Source organism: Pararge aegeria, chromosome 2 (assembly GCF_905163445.1).
Source record: "Pararge aegeria chromosome 2, ilParAegt1.1, whole genome shotgun sequence".
In the NCBI taxonomy this organism is placed as follows: Eukaryota; Metazoa; Arthropoda; class Insecta; order Lepidoptera; family Nymphalidae; genus Pararge; species Pararge aegeria.
In genome coordinates, this window is record NC_053181.1 from 6,657,347 (window position 1) to 6,683,235 (window position 25,889).

The 25,889-nt window shown below is 35.3% G+C and overlaps 1 protein-coding gene across 1 annotated transcript; it reads right to left on the reverse strand.

Annotated features, from left to right (window-relative positions):
- Positions 1-15,975: 15,975 nt before the first annotated feature.
- Positions 15,976-21,474, reverse strand: LOC120633999 (mid1-interacting protein 1-B). Its single transcript, XM_039904436.1, has 2 exons — positions 21,235-21,474; positions 15,976-16,592 (listed from the first exon to the last, which is right to left on the reverse strand). The coding sequence occupies exons 1-2, from the start codon at positions 21,282-21,284 to the stop codon at positions 16,133-16,135; spliced, it is 510 nt and encodes a 169-aa protein (XP_039760370.1). The 5' UTR covers positions 21,285-21,474; the 3' UTR covers positions 15,976-16,132.
- Between the last annotated feature and the right edge of the window lie 4,415 nt (positions 21,475-25,889).

Genomic DNA, 25,889 nt, shown 5'->3' on the forward strand with positions numbered 1-25,889 from the left:
ATAAATGATAATCTACTTGCTAAATATCAGACCATGCTTTTTGAAGTGAGTTTCTTAATAATGACGACTAGCTAAGCGTCCCAACAAGAATCGCAGGCCCGTAGACAGACTAAACCCTCTTTATAAAGGATTCACAATAGCAGTGGGGTCTTCTCGATAATCACTTAATTCTCAATGATTACTTTATTAATACATGTCCAGATTAACGTTTTTAATCAGATAGAGGTAGTGATTTTTTTATCGTATATTATACTTAGGTACAAAGTGCAATAGCTACTCTGTTTATCAATTTTGTTTTATTTAATTAAAAAAAGGTTCTTGCTACTTCTTAACTTTTTAGATCAAATTTATGATACATTAAAGTAAAGAATGTGATACTTGTAAAAAGGCCGCAGAACCGTGCCTAGTCTTAAAGCTTATAAAAGCTGATACTTAATGATAAATACTTTATAGCCTCTCTAGTACTGTACGTGTAAGTTCTGGAAATAACGAATGGAAAGCTGAGTCTCGGGTCAGTAACAGCTACTAAAGGTACAAAAATTAATGTTGCTCTACTAAGTTAAATATCTGGAATTTCAATACATTCAACGAGACAGTTTTAGAAACTTTTAAACTAATGCTAGACGTATTTCGTTGGCTATCATTTTTGCTTAAAGGTATATCCATCTAGACTCGAAAAAAGTATTCTATTCGCAAATACATCGGGTATTTGCGAGGCTGACCTATCAGATGACAATTTTCAGAAATTACAGTTGAGATGGTTTCAGTAAAATGCAGCTATGACCTACCTTATTTGCACCTATTATATATTATTATTGGGCGACCCTGCTTTCTGAGTCAAAAGCCGTGGGTTCGATTCCCACGACTGGAAAATGTTTGTGTGATGAACATGAAAGTTTTTCAGTGTCTGGGTTTATCTGTATATTATAAGTATTGAATGTATATTATTTATAAAAATATTCATCAGTCATCGCCATATTCAACGCCACTTTACTATATGTACACAAACACGTCAGTATTATATATATGTTCAAGCTCTTTGTTTTGTATACTATTCCAGTAGCATCTAAGGAATGCTATTTCACCAACTTTATGATGCATATGAAATGTCTAGGTATCAATACTGGCAATAATAATGAATGACCTAGCATCCTCTAAATAATCATAAGGACGACTATATTTTTTATTTACATGAAAATCAGATGAAACGGGAGAGATTTAAGATGTTTTTTTTATAATTTAGTTTTTCACATTTTTTTACTTTAGGTGCTTATATTAACTTTTTTATTCATATATAATTTTTGTGCAGGAACAGCCATGCTACTGCGATTTGATAAATCGACTGGGCTGGCCTTCCTATACACTTTAGTCATTAAACTATATACAAAACTAGATTAACACATTAGTAAGGCAGTTTCCGTTAAGAAATTATTGCGTGTATTTATTGGCGCAGTGAGCATTGTCTTTGGGTTCGTTTGCCATTCGGGGTGCGATCATCAGAAAGGCAAATTTGGGATACTTATAAATTCTGAATTTTCTCTGATTAAGTAGAAAGCTTCGGCCAAGGCTATTTACTACCCCGACCGACACAGACGTGTCACACTCATAAACTCCGACCTTTTAAAATCGCTCGAAGCCGCAGCACTGTCAGCGCTCTTTTTACGTGACTCCTTCATATAATTCGCTTGGCATTACCAATTTTTCCCCATACATGACATTGGTGATTGCTGCGCCTAGAACTTAACCTATATCATAAATTCTCATTGCTTAAAAAAAATTGGTAACGTAGGTACTACGTTAATAGGTTTAGTGGGTCGAAATATATAATATTTATTCGTCGGAACATAATATATCTATATATAAAACAAAGTCGTGTTAGTTACACCATTTATAACGTGAGCACGGATAGACCTTTTTTCATTATTTTTGACTTGTTTGATTTCTATCAATCCGGAATAGGATAATAAGTATTAAAATAACATATTTATCAACAAAAAAATATATTAAAAATAAAAACAAAAGTCTAGCCGTTCATTAGTAACAAAACACAACGGACAGCGCACGTCATGTTGTCTTTATACGTAGAACGGTTGATGTGACCTATACAGCTACATGAATCCGGAGTAAGATGAGTACTTATTGTACGTATTATACCTTACAAATACATTGTGATGTAAAAAAAATATTAAGGCGATATGAAATACGCGGGGACAGCTGGTTTAACATAAAATCTTCACTGTTCATTATCGCACTTCACACTATTGCACTTTCATGCAACACAACTTCACTGCAAGACTAGGTAGATTGGGAGAAAACACGCAAACTAAAACACTTCAATTTGACAAGTGGTGACGGTTGTGAGCGTTGCGGTAGCGCTTATGAGGAGCTCTCAGGTTTTATCCCTTCTGAATTTTCGCTGGTCTGGTCTGGTAGGAGGCTTCGGCCGTGTCTAGTTAACCCTGCTTTCTGATTCCAAGGCCGTGGGTTCGATTCCCACTACTGGCAAATGTGAGTGTGATAAGCATGAATATTTTTTAAGTGGCTGGGTGTTTATATGTATATGTGTATATTCTAAGTATTTATCTATATTATTCATAAAAATATTCATCAGTCATCTTTAGTACCCATAACACAAGCTAAGCTTTCTCTCACGGGTACTAAGATGGCGATGTGTGTATTGTCATAGTATATTTATTTAAAAACGTGCCGTCAAGCGATTTAGGGTTCCGATAGGATGTCCTGAGAAACCATCCGCTTATGGGATATATGGAACTCCTAACAGGTTAACACGCTACCATCTTCGACTGCATCATAACCTACCCCCTGGTGAGATTGCAAACAAGGATTACAGCATGTGACCTAAAAAAACTTAAGACTCACAAAATTAACTCTGATATAAGACGAAAAGAGCATACATACTTCATTTCAACTCTGCCTCAGCGTTGTTACCGATTTGAAGCGTTTGAAGAACTCTGCACTGCATAACATAGTTAGTATATATATATGTTATATACGCTTTAATAGAGATAACAACCAAGATACAGATAGTAGAGTTATCAACGTGACCTTCACGAAATACGTACAAAAATAAATCATTGTTGCTATTAGATGATCACTAGAAAGTTAGCAAATAAACCTTTAAACTGTTTGTAGGCTAAGGACGTGAATACATCGCACTCTACGCAGTTACTATTGGCAAACGTGGATAAAGTAACACTACAGATGTGTGAAGGACGAATCGTACATTCGCATTTTTATGATAGAGTCGAATTGATTTTAATACCTTAGAAACTGACTGGTTCCATAACGATTTATTACCTCCTCTTGGGAGGTATAAAGTCCAATGAATTGACCACGTGATATCCACATGACGTCAGAGTAAAGTAAACACACCTAAGTTTTTTTTTATTCCATTACAAGTTAGCCTTTGACTGCAATCCCAACTGCTGGAAAGAGATAATGCAGTCTAAAAAGGTAGAGGGCTAACTAACCTGTTAGGGAGAATTGCAATATTTAAACTATACCCCTAATCTGTTTCTACGCGATATCGTGCCGGGACGCTAAATCGCTTAGCGGCACGTCTTTGTCGGTAGAGTGGTAACTAGCTACGGCCGAAGCCACCCACCAGACTAGAAACAGAGAAAATTCAGAAATTATAAATGCCCAAATTGCCGCTGCTGGGAATCCAACCCGGGACCTCTTACTTAAATTCATAGCGCTCACCGTTGCGCCAGGGAGGTCGTCAAAATATTACTACCTTGCTATCTCTTTCTGAATCAAAAATAATATAATTATCTTGATTATAGGTGTGATTTAGTGACCGAGGTAGGAACGTAAGATGCAACGAACCCCGGACCACTAGCTTAAAACCACAGCGCCCACCACCGCGCCAGGGAGGTCGACATAACCCAAAAGTATTACAAACTGCAAAACTATAATTTACCTATACGTTTTACTTAAGCGACTTGTAAAACGTTATCAAAGCGACGAGATCACTATTGCTTTGTTACTTACTCCATATTTCCGTCAAATCAGAACTGATTTTAATAATTGGGATTTTATTGCTCTTATTTGGAACAATACGGTCTCTATGTAGAGTTTCGGTTATATACCATAAACATCATCATCGCCATCACAACCACAGGTCGTCCACTGGAAATATTAGTTCTTTTTAGGAATTTCCACTCACTACGGTGTCAATAATGATGTAGGTACTAATCTACTTATTATGTTTTAAAATAACAGCGTTTACGTCATATCCCGGTATTTCGTGTAGTTACGAATTAAGTGATTTGGCAGTAAATATTTGCCTATTATTGTATTTTAGCTAGCATTTTGGAAAATTTCATCACAAATAGTTGGCTAAAAAAACATAATTCTGTCATCATTATTGACAACCCATTACACCGGTAATACAGTACTACAGTAGGGCAAGGGCCTCCGAGGATGAGAAGGGGACCGACCATACTGGCCCAGTCTGGTTTGGTAGTTTTTAAGAACAATATAAATAACTCTAATGCATACGGGTTTCCTTACGATGTTAAAGCAAGTGATACTGAATACCTTAATCAAATCAAATATTCTATTTCAAAGTAGGTACCTAACCGTAAACTTTCTGAATGACATACAAATCTTTCATTATTTCAATATTTTTTTTTATTATTACATGAATTGGTTCAACCATTTGTAAATTAAGTTTAAAAAAAAATAAAACAATTTTACGATGTTACAAAATAATACATGACCAAAGTTTATAATTATTAAAATAAATTACCGAGTAAATTATACAAAAACATTTTTAGAAATACCAACTATGTAGGGACTTTTTTATTTAGAAATTTGTTTTAGAAATACCAGCCATCCAAGCGTTCCAGTCACATATATAATCCTCTACGGTGTAGTATCCTTTTTTACATAGACCCTCCTTTACATATAATTTATACCTCTGGTAAATTTTGAGTTTCTGGTGGAATTTTGTTATACAAACGTACGCCATTGCCCATAAATGACTCGCTAACTTTCTTTAGCCTTAGCCTCTGTGTTGACAATTTATTTTTATTACATGTGTTAACACTATTACGTTCATAATTCGGAGGATCATTCATATCTGTTAAGCTATCAACGCTTGTCTAAAATTGTATCCGTACTTACTAGGTATAAACTAAAAATGTGATTTTGCTTTAAAACCAGAAAAAAAGACAAAACGTATGGTCATATATTATCAATGCAGGTGTATTCTACTTAATGAGTTTGCTAACGATATTAAATTAACTATGAAACTACCGCAATTTAGAAAAACTTCCAACAACAGTTTTAAGTTTTTTTTCATTAGCTGGGGTCATTATTTATTTGACTGCCGATTGGCGCAGTGGGCAGCGACACTGCTCTCTGAGTCCTAGGCCGTGGGCTCGATTCCCACAACTGGAAAATGTTTGTGTGATGAACATTAATGTTTTTCTGTGTCTGGGTGTTTGTATCATGTATATTATATTTTTATGCATATTATTCATTAAAATATTTATCAGCCATCTTAGTACCCATAATACAAGCTGCGCTTACTTTGGGGCTAGGTGGGGATGTGTTTATTTATATTTCACCTTAGTATGTATGAAGAAATTTATATGTTTGACGGTTTATAAAAATTTCAAATTAAAATCTGAGGCACGCATATTATATAGATAAAGACATCGGGCTTAGAAAACGTTTTCTAATATCGATTAACCTATGTTTAGGACCAAGCTTGAGAACTTGTCCTTAGCTCTATGGCATTTTACTAAGACAGTTTAGTTTTGTACGCATAAAGGACAATGATACCCAAGCTGATGCAGAAAGCGCATAATTGCAATTTTAACAATTAATAAAAATAAACCTCTCGATACCTATTGGAAGATAAATTGCCTCGTTATAAAAAAAGAATAATAAGAAAGAATAAATGATCTCCTCGTTAAGAAATGATCACTAAACGGTATCTCATGATAAAACCAGCGTGGAGGGTCTTAGCCATTGATTTAATATGTTACTATCATAACTATGATTTTTTTTCTTCTTTGAGAGAGGAGACTTGGCTTGGCTTGACTTTGGCTCAGTGCAACTCCAAGAAGTCAACCCCAAAGAACTGCAATTCGCAGTTGGCTTGCAGTTCAAATGCAAATTGTAGTCTATAAAAACTACAGATATTTCTTTGCAGTTTGGTAAGTATATTCGGAAAGTATCACGAGGTTCAATTGTGGTCGAGGGTACAACACACTTGTCACCACCTCTCCACTTCTCGAGCGTGGTACAATGCGACTGAGGGTACATAACAGAGAACAGGAAGCAGCGTTTTCTGTGCTGCGATCTACTGCGATCACCAACCCTTTGCCCAGCTTTATGATATTTGCAACCTTCCCGTTGAGGCATTTAGTACAGCAGTTGCATGTTTAAGGCAGGATAATGGGTTTTCTTCTTCTTCTTTTTCTTCCTCTGGGCTTGTCTCCGTACTTGGTCGGACGGAACCTTCCGTTGTACGTAGTGCCACTGGTACAGCTCCCCGCTGGGTCACTCCAGCCAGCCGGGCTCATTCCAGAAGCTTAGCAGGCCGCCCAGGTCGCCAAGTGTACAATGGGTTTTGTTTTGAGAGATTGCAGCTACGAAATTGACTTTTGTCCGTTTTCTATAATCAATCAGTCTGTAATCTGTTGATAAGTTGCTTAGCAAAGTTGTTATTTGTTAGAAATTAATGTTAATTAATGTTAGTATAATAAATAGAATTTGTTGGAACAACGTTGCTAAGTAATAAATCTATTTTTGATTACGGATATATTCTATCTTGAAAATGAAAAGGACATGGACATTATTCAGTCCCGAAGGATGATAACTTACAACAGGTTTGCGACATACGTAAATATAGCTATCACTGCTGTCAAACATTTTTTGCAGACAATAAAAATTACGTTTTTACAGCATTGGTACAGCGTCTTAGCTTTAAAACTCTTATACTTATACCTTTTCGCAGCAGTGGGTTAACATGCTGAGGCTGATAAAAGGCATTAACTCCAAGAGAACTGCAATATTATTAGCATTTGCAGTTCCAAGGAGGAATTCCTTCAAACTAAGTATTTGCACCATAATCCGCATTGCATAATAAACTAGGGAGATTTCAACAAAACAACTAAAGTTTTTTGCACAACAGTTCTACTTAATAAAATAAATAATACAAATAAGCTAAAAGATTAGCATCGATCTCTGTGAGGCATATTTAGGATTAGAGAGAGCCAGAACGAACAGTTTGGTTTATTATAAACTAACATTCAAATAACTTAATCATTTATACGACCCATAGAGACAAGATTGCACAATTATAAAAAATAATTACTCATAATATATAAAAAAAAAAAAAACTAATATTAAATATGTTAAGTAGGTGCTAAGTATTGTTAGGTAGGTAATATATCTACGGCAAGAGCATTGATTCTCTATGACATTGACATCGTTACTATGCGCAAATACATTTGTGACGTCAGTTCTGATACCGTTTAATGCAAGAACTATCAAGGTTTACGTCACAGCGTGCAGTTACCAATGTCAATTCTTACTTTATTTATTTATGATACTACTTGATTATCATTGTTGACCAGAGTTAAGTCATCAACATCCTCATCAGCAGCCCAATAATATCCCACAGCTGGGCAAAGCCTTTCTCTGCCCACCATTTTGCAACAGAGCGGCTTGGCGAGCTTAGTAATTATTGTTGAACGTGTGGTTATTGTTAGTCAGGCACTTAATGTGCAGCGAGCATTTCTTTACTCTCCCGGGTACAGATACTGACAATTTATTGTCAATCATATCATATTACCTAATATTTTTTATTACACGACCTGGGAGTCGAACATAGGACCTTTGATATGCTGGCTGAAACCACTAAAAACTTAGTGGTTAAACGCTCTGTCATTTTATGATAAAAAAGCTGACATTTAATTACTATATTCAAAATTGTATTTTTTTTAATTGAGCTTCTATAAAACATAATGTATTACAAAACTTTTATAATATTATAAAAAAGAAAAACAGTTTAAAATAATTTCACCCATTTTGCAATGCCTGGATCGGACTTTATGTTTATATGCCTATTTACTTAATAATGTGTACAGTAGTATGTGCTATACATGAAAGCAACAAAAAAAAGAATTATGAAGCATAAATTATGTGAGCAGCTACACTGAGCCAACTCATCACAATCACGGTTACACATTACTTAATTTATAACTGATACAAATGTAAAAAATTTAGAGATATGTGCGACAAACACTACAGATGATTTTTCTTTATTTCATTTTATCTTCGTTCTAGTATAACATGATACGTTGTTGACATGTTGGCGGAATACGCCATCTCACAATCTCACATCATATCACATCTCACCATAAAAAACCCAATTCTAAACTAAAATTTACAGGTCTAAGGATGCCCGCACACATGTCATTTACACGTGTCATTAATAAGAATATTCTGCATATTGTCAATAATATTGACTCTTTGCGGGAAGTCTTTATGTAGTGCTATCATTTTCCAGCTACGACCTAACTATTTCTTATTAGAGCCATGTATGTGCATAAGCTGAAGTGTAAAACCAAATATTTTGATTGTAATACCTAGTAAGTGCCTACGCACATTCGTCTTATTGATGTTACACTGTTTACATTCGCTCAATTATGACTGCTTGACGTAAAAGCGATTTCGTATGACAGCCTATCGTTTCTTGGCTTTACATCATCGATTGTAAACATGGCGAGCCTCCCGCGCCCTGACCTCTAACGCATCTGGTCACAGATTACATTGCATCACATTTGTCGCAATATTATTAGCAGCGATTAAGACTGAGCGCGCATCAGTTTTTATTTTCTTCAGCTTACGTAAATTGGGTCACGATCGATTCTAAATGAACTTCTAAATACTGTACTTCATTCTTCTTCTATCTACCAAAATTACGTTAATTTTGGTAGATAGAATGAAGTACAATATTTTGTGTTTTTGGAGGTACTTATTGGAAAGATAATGTACATACTTAAAAATGATATAATGAAAATAAATTGTATGCCGCTAATGCTATGGGCGCCAGAAACCGTGGCAGTCTAGTGGACAAATACACATACACACACGCACACACACATTTTTTATTTCAGTAATAAATGTTATGTGCGCTCGTATTTAGTGCAGTCGCTAACATAACAACAACAGCTTTTGCGAAGTAAATATTATTGTTGTTATCAACGAATTAATCGGTCATCATGTTTTGTTGCTACTGGAAGCTTAAATGATGACGACAATGAAATACTTACACGGATTTTATTTAAGGAAATCGATAACATTAAGCTGATATAAGTGCATCAGACTTTTCTAGATTGAACCTGGTAGGTATTTCAAGTAATAATAAATTCTATCAGTTTATAAAAGGACGTACGCCAGACTGCGTAGGTCATAGATTGACTACATTTTTTTTAAAAGGGCGTACGCTAGACAGCATAGGTCATAGATTGCTTTTTTTCTAACTCTCAGAAAAATAATACGTCGCTTATTGTCTTTTTGAAATAATGCGAAAATTAAATTGGTGCTTTTATTATAGGGCTCTTTACTGGCACACAGCATTCTTTGATAGTTTTTGGCGAATCGGGAATAGAGTCAAGGATTCGTTAAAGTTAATCAAGAAGAACACCACTAAAACAAAGCCAGGTTAATTCATGAAATTTATTTAAGACTAGCGTACCCATCGCTTCGCCGGGCTAGATTTTGCTTTATTTTATTGAAACAGTAAACTTACATCATTAAATTTTTAATTTAAGTCTCATAATATATTAAATCATTTATATCTCTCCGTATTCATTTCCTTCTATCTCCATCTTCATCTCCCTCTTCTCGTGCGGGTGAAGATTATTATCTACACCCAACAATAGAATATCATGATAGTAAATAAAAGCAGTTTGACAGTTCAAAAATAGGAGTGCTCCGATCGTCACCCAACTTTACAGGATTACTCGCCAGGTCAATCCGGAGATTCCCTGAAAGTTTCATTGAAATCGGTCCAGCCGTTTCGGAGCCTATGCGGAACATACCCACACACTTTCTCTTTTATATATATAAAAAGATTATCAATGATTCCAAATTGTGGACATTGGACAGTATTCTTTCAGTCACCTAAAGTGCTATTTTTTTGCAATTTTAATACTTTTTAAAAGACAATGGAGCCAATTATAAATTCCCAAGCTTCCAGTGAAAGGCTTAAGCCCCCAGGGGATGCACTTGCTAACAAAGCCTCTTTATAGAATACCTAACAGCTTGCAGAACAGCAGAACCTACTAGCTTTGACCAGCGATTTCGTCAACTAAAAGTTACATAGTCCAGTCTTCCTCATTAAATGAAAAAAACTTGTGGAAATCGATGAAAATATATTAAATGTTAAACCAAGATCATAAATTTAAGTTATTGGAAAAGGTAGAAGAAATCACGCGTGAAATCGGTGGCTGCCGAATGCCAATCAGATCAGGATCTTGCGTGCACTGTCCGAGAAATCTTAAATTGGCTACATTTGTGAGATACACGGAATTATCCATTGCGCTATTATCTATCTATATCTCTCTATTTATATTATCTAGGCGCTGAAATCGTTTTTTGTTTTATTTAAAGGGCCGGACGTCTGCCCTACGACGAGCCCGTTCGTCGCGTTCAATGGCGCATTGGTGAGCCCTTAGGCCTTATACGTAGGAGGTTCCTGCCCTAAGGTCTTATACGTCTCAAGGTGCTGGAATGGCAGCCCCGAACTGATAAGCGCAGCGTTGGTCGATCCCCAACGAGGTGGACAGACACTAAGCGCGTCGCAGGTAGCCACTGGATCCAGATGCACAGAACCGTGGAATTTGGAACTCCCTACAAGAGACCTATATCCAGCAGTGGACGTCTATCGGTTGATATGATGATGATGATGATGAATATTATGGTATTTTTATTTTAGCGTTTTACAAATAACAAATGGTTTTCCTTCCGGAATGTGTCAAGTTCAACGTGTAGTTATTGACGGTGGTAAAGACAGCTCATTAATTCATGACGTGGATTAAGTAAGTGGTTATTAAAAAAAACATATATTTATGACTTATTTATTACTATGGTTTATAAGTAACGTCATAGTCAAGTTATTCAAACCACGGAAATATCTACGTCATTACTCATAATATGTTGTTATTAACGTAAGACATAAGAAGTTAAAAACTTTTAATTGTAATAGGTAATTCAAATTATTTCTTTATACGTACTTACTCGTACTATATCATGTACGTATAATAAATGCAATTAATATCTAGGAAACGCTTCTAATGATTTAGAAGATTTTTCTTTCAAAGTGTACCTAGGTAGCTAGGTATTCAAATAGGAGCTTAGTTAGAGTTAGTAGGTGTACTCCTTATTTCTGCCAGAAAACATTCAATCAATTTTAACTATAAGAACGAGTACTTCCCTTCCCACTGCTGTGAGCGGTCATAATCAAAATAACGAATGTAGATGCACCAACGAACAATAAAACAAAATCATATGGAGGGGATGCGCTCTCCTGGATAAAATGTGGCCGATGCTTACATTGTCCACGTGTTACTATGGTTTAAGGATGGGATGTAAATATACACATTTAGATTGGTAAAATAGTTAAACGTAATCTGTTTCCTGAACAGTCATAGCCCATTTCTTTGTATGTGAAATGTGAGACAAATTTTCAGTACACTTCAATACGAAAAAAACTTTTTGTTGGTAAATTGCCAATGTTATGATGCTACGTCATTCCATTCCATTTAATATCGCGAAGTGAGTAGTGCCCTACGTTGTAGCCATATTATTTACAGAGATGCACCCACTGGGTCCGACTTTCAGGAGTTTCAAATAGTTTGCTTTAGGTTCTTATTATAAAATGCATCTTATCTGCCACATTGGTCTAGTGATCAACATGTGAGTACATCGGCATCGCCATGTAGGGATCATGACTGATGTCGGTCCAAAAATCGTTGGGTATTGAATTTTCTATTAATGCTTCGGAGAGCATGTGATTGGTGATTCCCGTTCCAATTATCTACTCAAATTAATAAGTACACGAATAGTGACATAGGTAGGTACTGTTTTCCTGTAAAATTTAGAGTTCATTAACTAAGTATTGCAAAAGTAAAATGACCTACTTTTTAACCTCCGACACAAAAACGGATGATTATTATTATAAGTCTAAAGTGTCTGTGAGTGTCTGCTAGTGAAATGTTGTTGGTTGATAAAAAACGGTCCAAAATGGCCGCCGCCACAAAATGGCGGTTACATCTTTTTCACAACTTCCTCAAAATGAGTTTCAAATGAAAGAGCTTGACTAGTAGAATACTATAAAAAGAACACTGAAAAATTTAAAAACTATTATGGCCGGGATCACGATTAAGCTAATTACATATGGGCGACAGTTTACTGTGTCGGGGGTTTTAAACTTTTAATTTTATTACTTGTTACAATAGACCAATATAGGTATGTAGGTGCACGTTATATAACTACAAACTTTTAAGCCGCGCGCGTTCTAAAGCTTGCGCTTATTAATAATTATCTTAATGACTACATAGTGTACATCTACCTCAATGAATCAGGTACTAAAAGTAAAGTTTTTTCAATCTTACTGGTAGTGCCAAATATACAACCTATGATATATACCTTTGATATTAAGTACAGATAGCCTTTCAACATATTTAAACAAACGACTGAGTGTGGGTGAATAATATATCTGCTCTTGCAGCGTTAATAACCCACTATTTGAAACCTTCAATCACGTTAACATAGCCAATCGCTAATGAACGCCCGATGACCAATTCACGTGCTACCTAATTATTGAAAATACTCCCTAAAACAAAAGACTGCAAATAATGTGTGGGACAACAGCTGCACATATTAGTCGATAGCGCTGGGTGCCCGTCTTTGGAAATTTGAAAAATAATTTGGTATCATAGCTCATATCACTAACAAAGAATAGTTAAAAGAAGAATCGAAATCGCATTGTTAGTTGGTATGCCAAGACCATTTCTAACATTTCTTTAGTCCTAGCACTGAAGTCCTCATAAAAGTGGCAACACTTCAAGTATTCAGGTCAGAGGCTGGCTGCTGTCCGCTGTTCTCTATCTCCAATCATATTTATCAGATCTACACGATATTCGGGCAAAACTAAACTGTATAGTTAACCTTACAAGTAGAAAAATAAATATTGAAATAGGTAAATAGGTTGTTAAAAATGGGTATGAGCCCTGATCAGTTATATGTTGATTATCTCGAGAACCACTCAACACATTTTAATGCAGTTTTTATCATTCGACTGTTTGCGGTGCGGAGGAAATCTGCAAGCAAATGTCATATATCTTTATTCATTATCGTTATCAACCTATTACCGGTCCACTACAGTGGCACAGTTCCTCTCGTGGCACGTAGGCCATATACCACACCAACCGGCCAAGTAAAGATTGTTGGTATTCAGTTGCCTTTGAGAGCTCTATTAAAGAGTTCTGCGGCATGCAGGTTTTTCACGATGTTTTCCTTTACCGTTTAAATGATATTTTAATTGCTTCAATTAAAAATGTCATCACTTCAATCAGAGGCGAGTGCGAGTGCGAGGCGATCAAACTCGGTCCCCCTGAAATGAAATCCGAAGCCCTAACCGTAAGGCTTTCATCCCTTATTATTGTTATTAACAGGTAGGAAAATAGGTCAGTTTCATTCGTAGCCCGCCAACCTGCTTTGGAGCAGATTGGCGATTCAATGCTCCTAAACTCTGTCCTATGCCCTGCACTAGGACATTATTTGGGATGAAGATGATGATAATAAAGAGGTACCTAATTAATTAATTAAATACAATAAATACCACGTATAACTTGTTGGTACGTTAATAACAAAACCTACTTGAATTTAATTGCGTATTTACATCTTCGCCCATCGTTCTAGTTTTTCTGGAACAGCAAGTTCTATAAAGTTGTTTCACGGTCATAGGAAGGCTTCAAATGAAAATCAATAACTGTATCAAGAAAGTTATTTTATGGCAGTTGCAGAATACTTAACTAGGTTGTTTAAATAGTCTGTAAAAAAAGTACCTACATACCTACTAGTTCCACGGTAGGTAAATTATTTTCGCGGTTTGTAAGCGGCTTCGGAACGACGGAAGGCAGGCGTCGCGTCGTGGCGTCGGTTGCTTCATAGACTCGGCATGAAATCTAGCTTCTTAGTTTCCTTTCGACTGCCATTACCTTAGATTAGATGTTGAAAAAATATTGTAACGCCGACAAAGTCGTGCTCCACACTAGCTATTTATACAACATAGCTCAGGTGGTAAAGGATTCAATTAAGCGCGTATATTGGAAGGTTCCACATCTAACCTCATAGATCTTTGTTGTAGAGCTACCTAGTTAGCCTAGTAATTTCCCGCCGTACCTAGGTAGGTACCTATATTAGAATATATTATATATTAGAAAACAGCACAACGGCAAGGCTCAGAAGTCAGAGTTCAATGAGTAAAGCTATGGAAATAAAGCACTTCTTTTCTACACTTAGGCATAAATATTCATTATTCCCCTCGTAGATCCGTTGCATCTTACGTTCCTACCTGTCACTAATTAAATACCTATAATCAAGATAATTATATTATTTTCGATTCAGAAAGAGATAGCTAGTTATAAATATTTTGACGACCTCCCTGGCGCAACGGTGAGCTATATGGATTCAAGAGAGAGAATTTATAATTTCTGAATTTTCTCTGGTCTGTTGGGGGGCTTTCGCCGTGGCTAGTTACCCCCCTACCGACAAAGACGTGCCGCTAAAAGATTAAGAGTTCCGGTGCGCTGTCGCGTGGAAACAAATTAGGGGTATGACTACCACACTCCCTAACAGGTTAGCCCGCTACCATCTTAAGACTGCATCATCACTTACCACCAGGTAAGATTGCAGTCAAGGGCTTAATTGTAAGTGTAATAAAAAAAAAAATCATTTCTTCCATAAACCTACCTGGTTACTTGAACTTACGCAACTTGTCTGTCTCTTTAAATTATGCAATAGCAATAAAATTACGTCTATTTTATGAGCGTTTTTTTAGCACGTCGTCTAATAAATATTCAAATTTGCAAAGGATTTTGCGGACTTTGCTATCATACATATTGTACCTTACCGTGAACTAGTTTCTCGTAACGACGTAGGCAGTTAAATCAATAAAAAAGATTTTAGGTGGACAGCCTATCGCACAGTTAGTTTATTAGTTTTGATATCAAAATTGATAAATTATTATCTTTAATAATTATGCCCAGCCAAACTGGTTTCTTTGTAGTTAAAGTTTACTTCACACACATCACATCACATCAGCATAGGCGTCTTATGCTTTTTAATAGCCCTTAGGTGATTTTTTTAAACCAAAGACACTCAAAGCAGTCTCTTATCGTGTGTACACAAAAGGAAAAAAGGAGAGGTGCGATATAAATGGGAGTCAAACAAAGTAGCTAGATGCTAGATAGCACTTTAACAAGCCGTCAAAAACACATTAAGTTATTGAATTTGCAAAAGTTTTATCAAAATAGCATCATCAATCTGATATATTAACATGGCCTTTAAAGTACCATCGATCTGTGATTTGTAGGCCATATGTCTATTTGGTTGCCTTGTATGAGAAAAGTACTGCTCTATCAAGGTACATGACACATCCATTCCAAATTGAGAAATAATGTAAATCTGGTGCTTCGTTTGAAACCTTGTAAACTTGGGAGGATCTGTTGCCAAATCATGACATTTCGTTGTCCATATGAAACGATAGATTAAAGTCAAAAGTCCCTGTGGCTTAACTTTCAAACAAAATCGAAATAACTTCATCAATAACACTCTGTAAAATGCCAACAACACATTCTAAATACGTATACTTAAGACACAAAGCGTTTAGGAATGTGTAAAACTAAATGAAAACAAAAGAAATAATCAAAATTAAGTTTATTTAAATAATAACCACATAACTTACTGAGATTCCCCATACACGCCCCAGCCCTATAACCTATATTTACAGTGGGCCGCTTAACCTATATGTACAACGTGTGGGAGAGGTTTCAATCACAGGGCAAAAAGCGTTTTGAGTCTACACAGGTGATCCTACTTCTTCTTGATAGGATCTTGTGAGGTGTGCTGCGGCTGCAGTGAGATTGCGTAGACAGTAGCGGAGTCCTCTAAGGTGACGTCGACAGGCAGCGGCGGATCTGGCTGCGGATTCCCTTTCGTCTTCTCCGTCTATTCCAGAGTCTCCGGCAGCACTTGAAGCGTCGCTCTCCGTGTCACTTATGTCACTAATACGCCTTCCACGCTCTACTTGCTCCTCTGCCTCTCCCGCCCACAACAATTCAGTCTTCAAATCGTTCAGCATAGCGAATAGGCTGAACGGGTCATCGTCACCTTCCTGTGGCAGGTTCATCAATCGACATGGCACCAGCACCGTCTCGTCCATGGTGTTTACCGTTTTGACGAACTTCTCCATGTCGTTCAAGACACTCTGTTTAGAGAATTCAGTGTTGTCATTTCGCGCAATTTTCTTCAAGCTGTTCCTGTAACAATGGAGAATCAAAATTAATAAGTTATTCAGACAACTTTGGTAAAAGATATTTTCAATAAATTATGGTTTTTTGAAGCAGTCAAAGCTCATTGGATAGGAGCTTGATTCGCTTTCGGGAGGCCGAATTCGAATCCCTCCTCCATACCTCCAACTTTTTTACGTTATGTGCGTTTTAAGTAATTAAAATATTACTTGCTTCAACAGTCAAGGAAAACATCGTGGGGAAACCTGCATGTCTGAGAGATCTACATAATGTTCTCAAAGGTGTCTAGAGTCCACCAATCCGCACTGGGCCAGCGTGGTGGACTGCCGACTTAATTTCTCATTGTGGGAGGAGAACTGTACTAATGGGTTGATGTGGTGATGATGATGATATATTAGGACATGCTTCAATGTGTTCATTGAAATTTTAGACCTAAACACATATGGCAACTTAGCTACTGTGACATAATGGAATTGGATTTGATTTAAAAGCTTCTTTTTCTAGAATATCTATAAGATTACAACAGATTCATCAACAAATTTATTTACATGAATGTCATTTGTTACTTGAGATGCAAGACCATATTAAAATCTTGGACTTATGGACACATACATATACATGTAATATCCATAGGTAAACCATGCAAACAAGATACCATGGGGTTGGGGCAAAAAAATATTAGATTCAATGATAATGAATTTAATTGTGCCTTTTATTTTTTGATTGCATTTCCTTTAATTTCACTAAAGGAAATTAAAATAAAAAAAATACCTTTGATAAATATATTTGAAGTAATGTATTTTAAAAAACCTGTACATGGTGTCCCTGGCCTAAGGTTATTCAAGAGAAGAAGGGCGGAATCATCAGTGCATTAATATCACATAAAGAGTAGGCAAGTGCTTTGTTGTCTGTCTGTATGAAGACTAGTTCACTGGCCACAGCTAAATAAGATTTAATAACTGAATCTTATCTTTCAATATGACTGAATTTTGGTCATGAGGCATAATCCAATAGAATGTGACATTGTAGTTAATCAAGGACAACCTAATCTAATTTACAAATTGGCCTACTCCGTCTCAATATAGATATAACATGATTTAAACTAAAAAGAATCCTCCATGTGCTATCGAGTACATGGAGTATATAGCTATTAGATAGTTTTGGAATTAGGGGACAAATATATGGAATTATGGAACTTGTCACATGCCCATTTATGACAAATAACATGAGGCAAGGACAAACTGTCATGTTACATAACATTTCCATCCATATAGAAAAGTTTATGCAAACACAAAATGCTCAAACAATACTGTTTTAACAAGACACGTAGAGGCAGGACTTATAAGTAGTCTTATTTGTTATTTGTTGTTATAAATGTGACAGTTAAAGCTACACACTAGCACAGCCCAAATCTGTGCTAAGCTAGAGGCTGGGCTCTACATATGATCTCATAACTGTTTCAACAGTGAAAGTATTGTAAAGTTGTGAGTTTTGGAAAACAACTTTACATAAAATATTTTTAGAGGGATATTATTTAATCCTATAAATTGTCTGCATACAAATTCTTATAAGAATATTTATTATCATCCCCTAGGGCCTTGTACACACCCAGAACCAAATAAGTTTTTATGGTATGCGTGCAGGAAAAAATAAGCATAAAGCAGGTATCTAACATATCTTAACGGTAACTTTTACTTTGGAAGATACAGAATGCCTGGCACCATAAAGGTAAAGATTTAAACATTTAATGCAGTTAAATGTCGTCATAATCAATTTCAAAATTCAATCAAAAGCGATAAAGAAAGCACTTAGGTTTAAATATAAAGTGCAAACAGCTTCATTCAGTATGTGGAATCTTTTGATTTTTTCAGAATCATAAAATTGAAATCCCAGATCCTCTGAAACATAATTGATTTCAGTAATTTTTACCAAAAGAATGACTGATTCAGATGGGTGATATACAGTGTCTTCTGATGCATTAAGTGATGTGACAGACAATATGGGTTTAAATTGCTGTAAGTTGTATTGATGTAAATCATGTAGAGTACAACATGTCTAGCTTCACCTCTACATTACACAAAAAACAATTCACCTAACTTTGAAAGAAATCTCTAGACTAAAGCTAGTTTACTAATAAACTTCATATAGTTAAATATATAAATATGTACCACATATATTAAACTATGTGGGTACCTACCTAGGTATTACTTCCTTAGTAACTAATTCTGCCGGCTACACCAGCATAAACTGACATTGTTTGTGTGGGTGAAACCAAATCTCCTACTACTAAACAAACGGCAAGTAGAACTATATAATATGTAGATTCCCTCTTTTGGTGTAACTTATAATATTTCTTTTAATTCAATTATTCTATAATGTATTATTTTTGTTTTCTAATATGTTCATAAAGATGGGTTTTTACCGATAACAAATATAATACTCTTCAACCTATATTAAATATAAATGGTTATATGTTCAAACAATTCATACAGTGTAGTTACAGTTACTTCAGAATGCGACAATAGAGCATGTTCATAAATTTTATCAGCAGCTCTTTTAAATTTAATCTCAAAGTGGCCTTGTGTCTTTTAACACAAAGGCATTTATGAATTTTGCAAGTAGTTACATAAAAGAGTAAACATACAGGTTGACAGATGCTGACACTGCTTTAGCATCATTTGCATATCATTTTGATAACATCTAACATGCAAATGAGTAAAGGGGACAAAGTGGAGGTATTTGTCTTATATATAACATAACTTAAGATTCTATACTATCTTTGGGATCAAAGCAATATAAATAATAAAACTTAGCTGAAATATTGTAAGAACTCAAAATGATAGGTTGTCAAGTAAGGAATTTAGGATAAGGAACTAATTCTAATGTACCTAATGATTCAAATTTTACAAGAACCCACAAAACTGTTCCTATTTCAGACTTGAGTGGTGCAGTGGGCAGTGATCCTGCTTTTGGAGTCAATGTTGTGGATTAGATTCTCACAACTGGAAAATGTTTTGTGTGATCAACATGAATGTTTTTTAGTGTCTGGGTGTTCATATAAATATTACGAGTATTTATGTTTATTTATAATTTATTCGTCAGTTATCTAAGTACCCATAACACAAGCTATGCTTACTTTGGGGCTAGATGGCAATGGTTTTTTTTCCTATTTTGGAGCATTAATGTTTTAATTTGTTTATCTTTACCTAAACCCGAGATCAGGCAACTGAACTATGTAAATCTTGTTGTACCTTGCAGTTGTTTCATTTAAACTGGCCACTAGTAAAATCAGTTAGGCCAGTTGACCCTGGGTTAATACAGAGAACATGTGATGATGAATACTTTTTATGCTTTCTTACTATTATACTTATTTATGTACAATTGTATGCATTACTTTGTTTTAATATGATTAAAAAAGTTTTACATACAAGGAGTCAAGTTAATTGTTATGTTTTAGGGTCAAGTATAAAGTAAATTGACCCTGATGTTAATTTATTTATTGGATTGGATTCATGTACAACCTCATTATTGAATTCAGTGCTAATTAATTGAATGGTATGTTTTGTTAATTTGTTAATGTTTTTCTTTCTTTTCCATGGCCCTTTGTACTGCAAATTGGCTTTGGTAAAGTTATAGAATTACTTATGACTATACTGTAATACAAGTATGCAACCGTTATAAAGTTTAAAATGACTGATAGGTTGCAAACAGGAATAGCAATGCCAATGGAACTAAATTTCACCATGACCATTATTATTAACTAAACTACTAGAATATATTATATGAATTAATAAAAATGTCTTGTAAATAATTATTTTTATACCAAATAAAACAAATAGCCAATCTCCATACTCAGAAGCCGGAAGAAACTGTTATGAAACAAGCTGCTATTTATCAACATCTTTATTTTTTGAAGAAGGATGCAGAGCAACTTACAAAGGATTTCTGTACTCTGTACTGACAATGTGACAATATAAATAATTTGTATTCATTTTTAAATCTAGCTTATGTCCATACCTAGCAAATTCTCACAATATAAAGCTACAGTTACATCATTAACCTATTTTGTCAGGACCTTCAGTCTTTAAAACTATCGACTCAATATAACCGTAATTGAGATAACCCCAAACTTAATTTGCTACGTAAAAAATAAGTATCGATTGCGAAATGTACATTTTTGGAAGACTATGAAGGTTACATACAATTTAAAGGGACTTGTTTTAGACATGAAATGTAATAAGACCTGTTAAAACAGTTTGGTCAATTAGTAAAGGTTTAATCATTGATATTTCGTGAGTCAGGCTCTCTGCGCACGCCCAATAAAGCCTGCCCAATGCAGGATAACCTCATTGACGATAAAGTCGAGCAAACATAAAAAAAAGATCGTTCGACACCGTTGGAGTGACGCCACAACTCTAGCCAGCCAATATGCTGCAGATTGCAGAGGTTGCGACATTTATACGATGCATAATGTTAATGTGAAAGGAATTCAAGATTTCGTCAATCCACATGCCTACAACTGAGATCTTTATATTTTCTTTCTAGAACATTTTTTATTCAAACTCTATTCTAGGTTAAGACAAAGGCAGTGAAGAACTAGCCCAAGGGCCGATACATGAAGCAGCCATTATCGGATGATTTTTGTACTAACCTGCTGTTCTCCAATTTGGTCGATATGTCGGTATTGAAAGACATCTTCATGTATTATTTAAAGATCTTAAATATCACTGAACACACACGTCCTTATTTTTCACTTGGAATTTATAACTGACGTTTATAATGAGAGCTTACGAAATGTCGCGAACTGATTTTTTAAAATAATTTTCACAGAGCACAAGCGACCGTACGCTTTCGCGAGATTTGACGTTTGGCGAGAAGTGGGGAGCGTCCTCGCGTATTTATATGACTACTGGATCATACGATGCGGGGCTAGCGAACTCGGAATTTATTTTATAATTATTAATACAGTGCCATGTTGGAATTGTTGTATTCCATTGATTGTAATGTATTTACAGTGTTCTTGTGTATTAGAAGTTAATATCTAAAATCTATTTTGTTGCAAGTTTATCACATGAATGCTGAATTTATTTAAACAATCGCGGTCTACTGGGTGCGTCCCACGAAGTCACACCACATACCGGCTCTCTGATTGGTTGCTCGGATTCAATTGCTTCAATTCATTGGCCAATTTAAATTTTACTGGTGCATGACCGGTGCACACTTTTATTTGTGATTATTTATAAATACTTTGACAAAATATACACGTAGCCCTACAATGTATGAAATCTCGAAATCAGATAGTGTTGAATTATTTTACTATAGTTCCTTTATCAAGGTCCTAAGCCAACATATTGTTAATAATATTAACAAGGTGCAAAAAAGTTCCTGCCAGGTTGTATAGGTACACTACCTACCTACTTACAGAAGTGGTCATGTTTTAGTAATTATTAATGAAAGCAAAGTAGGTATGTACCTATTTTAATAATTATTATTCATTAGGAAACTAATTAAAAAACGGATAAATTCGACCTATATCGAAACGAACTATATCTAATAATCTGGCGGTGACATAGATAAAATCGACGAAGTGTGATAATTAAATTGCTACATTGGTAGGTACTCACCTACCTTACCAGTTACCACCTGGGTTGAAAATTTGACCAACCTTAATCTTTAGTTAAAATAGTTCATGCGCTGTATACCTAAATACACATTGCAGTACACCCACAGGCTATTTTGGAAACTACCTAGGTGTGGATTTGAAAATGTCTAAATACTAGGTAAATATATAGGTATATTATTTAATCATTAAGACTGTACATCTTTAATTTTTGCACTAATTACTTAACTTAAATAACTTAGATCAATCAAAATACTAATTACGTACAATATTATACGAGGATTAGTTATCTAATCCCTCTCATCGCACCAATATAGCTACCTACCCACACTGCGGTAAGACTGCGGTGCGTCGGCTACTTCAAAAACTCGGCAAGGCACAGTCTTACAATATACGAGTACCATTTACCTTAAAAGCCTAGCAAGCGTAGCGTTAGGGGTGCATGGCCAGTATTTTTGAAAAAAATAATATTGTAAGTAACTAAAAATATTTACATTCCTCCGGATTTGTCAAATTTTGACGTTAATAGGCAGCGTTACGCTAACGTTGGGGTAAGCGTGAATGTGATGACATTAAACTACAGTTGCGGCTGCTAAGAGCCTCCTTGCATAATTTCCTCCCCTCGTTTCTTGGTTCTTATCATTAGGAAACGGAATTCAGAACAAAATGAAATCACCTAATAATGGCATAGTCTTCAAATCAGAATATGGTTAGTGGTCAGTTTAAAAACAAATAAAAGTCAAATTAGGCTAAATAGTTTAAGTTGGTACCTACCATACATAATAGGTATATAGGTACGACAAAATATAAAAGCTTTCTTTCAGTAAGTGGGCAATTAAGGTGAAAGATCATGAATACATTCACACGTTGCATTGTATTCAAATAAGCACCAAATACCGATCGTTTTGTTTATATTTTAATATTCGTACGTAAGTGTTGGAATTAATACGTGAATTAAGTGGTTCAAATAAATAAATCATTAGTGTGGAAATTATTTCGACATTCCTTTGTTAATTCCTATGTGAATAATAAATTTTTCGAACACCTACGAATAGCGACGGATGCAATCTTAGGAGGCAGGGGCCTGTCTCGTTGCTTCTAAGACTAATCTAATACCTAACCTAATGTAATTTTTGTACCTACTGAGAATGAGAATGTACTTGAGAGAACCCCATTAGCGTCGAGGTGTTACAATAAACAACAAACATTCCGTTGGTCTTTTTTAGTGGATATGTACTCATAGATATCGCTTCACGACTGGCTATTTCCACATCCCCACCGCATTTCTGACCAACGTTAAAAAATACCTCATCGGTACCTATCTTCTGAGAATCCAAAGTAATTGGCTTTTTAGTAAAATGCTGTAGCGTGTGCACACCTACTGCACGCTTGCATAGTAAAAAAAAACCGACTGCACCCCCCAACGTGCCGTTTAACCATCAACCATATACATATTACCTAGTATCAAAGAGTAAGAACTTATCCTAAAGTTATAGATGTAGGTACATAATGTTAAAAATCATAAGTATGTGTTAGTGATAAGAACTGGCACGGATGGCTTAACTTGCCCCTCGAGACATGTCGGTGGATAGAATAAAGTCTCGTGAGACCCTCAAATTCTGAGAATCATTCAAATTTCAAGGTGGCCTTAAACAGTCGCAACTGCATACAAGAATTATTAGGAGTCCACCAAGCGATCCTGACAAAAAGTGCCTTGACAGAGAGACAGACGGGCAAAGAATAGACACAGAGTTAAAGGGCTTTTAAGATACGGACCACGAACTAAAAAAAAAATAAAAAAACCTAAAAATAGATACCGCATGCTTAAATATCATAGTTTAGGAATCTGATTAATTACAAGACAGTAAAGCTACAGAACAGTAGCAAGATCTCAATAGTCATTTTGGGTTAATTTAAGAGTCGGATATATTTTTTTTTAATCGGCAAAGCGTTTCCTCTAGTGCTGAAGATTTTAACGGTGGTTACTTCAAAATAAGGTGACCCACTTTAGACTTAATCATTAAAAAATAAATGTGCTAATAACTTATAGTTAACTAATATGTTCCAAAAAGTTGACCTAGGACCTGCTACTGGGGTAGCCCGTAGCAGTGCCAAACTATTAAAAAAATGGCCGCCTTTATACAAAATGCATAATTTGACAGTCACAGTTGTAAACTGATCGCGAGTTTTGTATGGAGATGGCAGATCTCCGCCGATCAGTAAGTATTATAACTTTAGTGGAAATTTACTGAATATCCGTGATTGAGCATGCTAAACATTAGAACAACAAGGCAGTTAACAATAACTTTTTGTAGGTATTTAAGTATAATTAACTAAATAAGGTAGTGTTAGATTCGAGATTCGCCTTCCATAGATGGCAGCGGTGGTAATTTATTTATTTAACCCATAACAGGCTCCAAAAGTTCAAAGACCATGGTTTCGGGAAAACTTCCTGTTAATTTATAAATCAACAACTATCTTAGGGGTGTCAGGTTTTTTGGACCTTTGTGTTCAGAAGGTATGCATTTTTTTTTTTATATACTCCCTGGAGCGCTGATTTCCTCCGATGTGGTGGTCGGAGACCTTTTGTATTCTTTTAACTTTAATTAAGTATTTTTATTTGTTTATTTATGTATTATTAATTATTGTTAATTTATTTATTTATCTATTTATTGTTTATTTATTTATTATTATTAGTGTTTATTCATATATTTGTTACAGATTTTTGAGTAGAAGTAGAAATAGAAAGGGCACTACGATGTTACACATGTGAATCTTTATATTCTTATAATATAAATTATACATTGCGTCTTTTACTACTGTGTCCTACTTCTTTCTATTGCTTCTCTGGCTACTTTAACACATTAATTTAAGAAGGGATCCCTTGGGAAGGTATGCATTAGGTTTATATTATAATTGACGTAATCTAATTATGAATGTTTTTAATTATTTTTAAGTTAAGATTTGCATGCCTTTAAATGGGTTAAAACATTGTTCGGTATTATTTTTTTAACATCTATAATTTCACATGTTTTTTGCAAATAAATGATTATGATTATGATTATTATGATTATGCTTAGGTATCAATCAGTCAACAGACTGTCTGCAACTACTGCTGGATATAGGTGTATCTGAAAGTGCTCGCTTAGGTTACGATAGTACACCGTCTGGTCCCTTCCCAGCCCTTTAAATAATTACGTATAACCTACTTTAAATCATGACAAATGGTTCACTGTTTTGGGGAGAATTTAAAAAAAAAATTTAAGTGCTAAAATCGGTTTGTTTTTTTTATATATTATTAAGAAATCTCAGTTTCCGTGGTACTTTTCCTGTAAGAAACCACTATCAGCCTGAGCATGTTAAGCCCAATATAGGAGAAGCATTGGGAATTTCTTTATTGCTGTAATTAATACTTACATTTCATACAAGAGCTTGTGTAGAGATAGAATTGAGTCAGTCAAAAAGTAACTATTAAAACACGATCCTCCTTAAAACACGTTGCTGTAAAATACAGATGATTTATGTTTGGCCACGTTTGATATTATCATCATCGTCATCAATAGCCTATATTCTTAAGCCCATTGCTGGACTAAATAACTCTCCCAAAGGGTTTGTCCATAATCACATGTCGGTCTGACTGTCATTGTCCACGCTGGGCGCACGGGTGGTTGATCGCAGTAGACGTT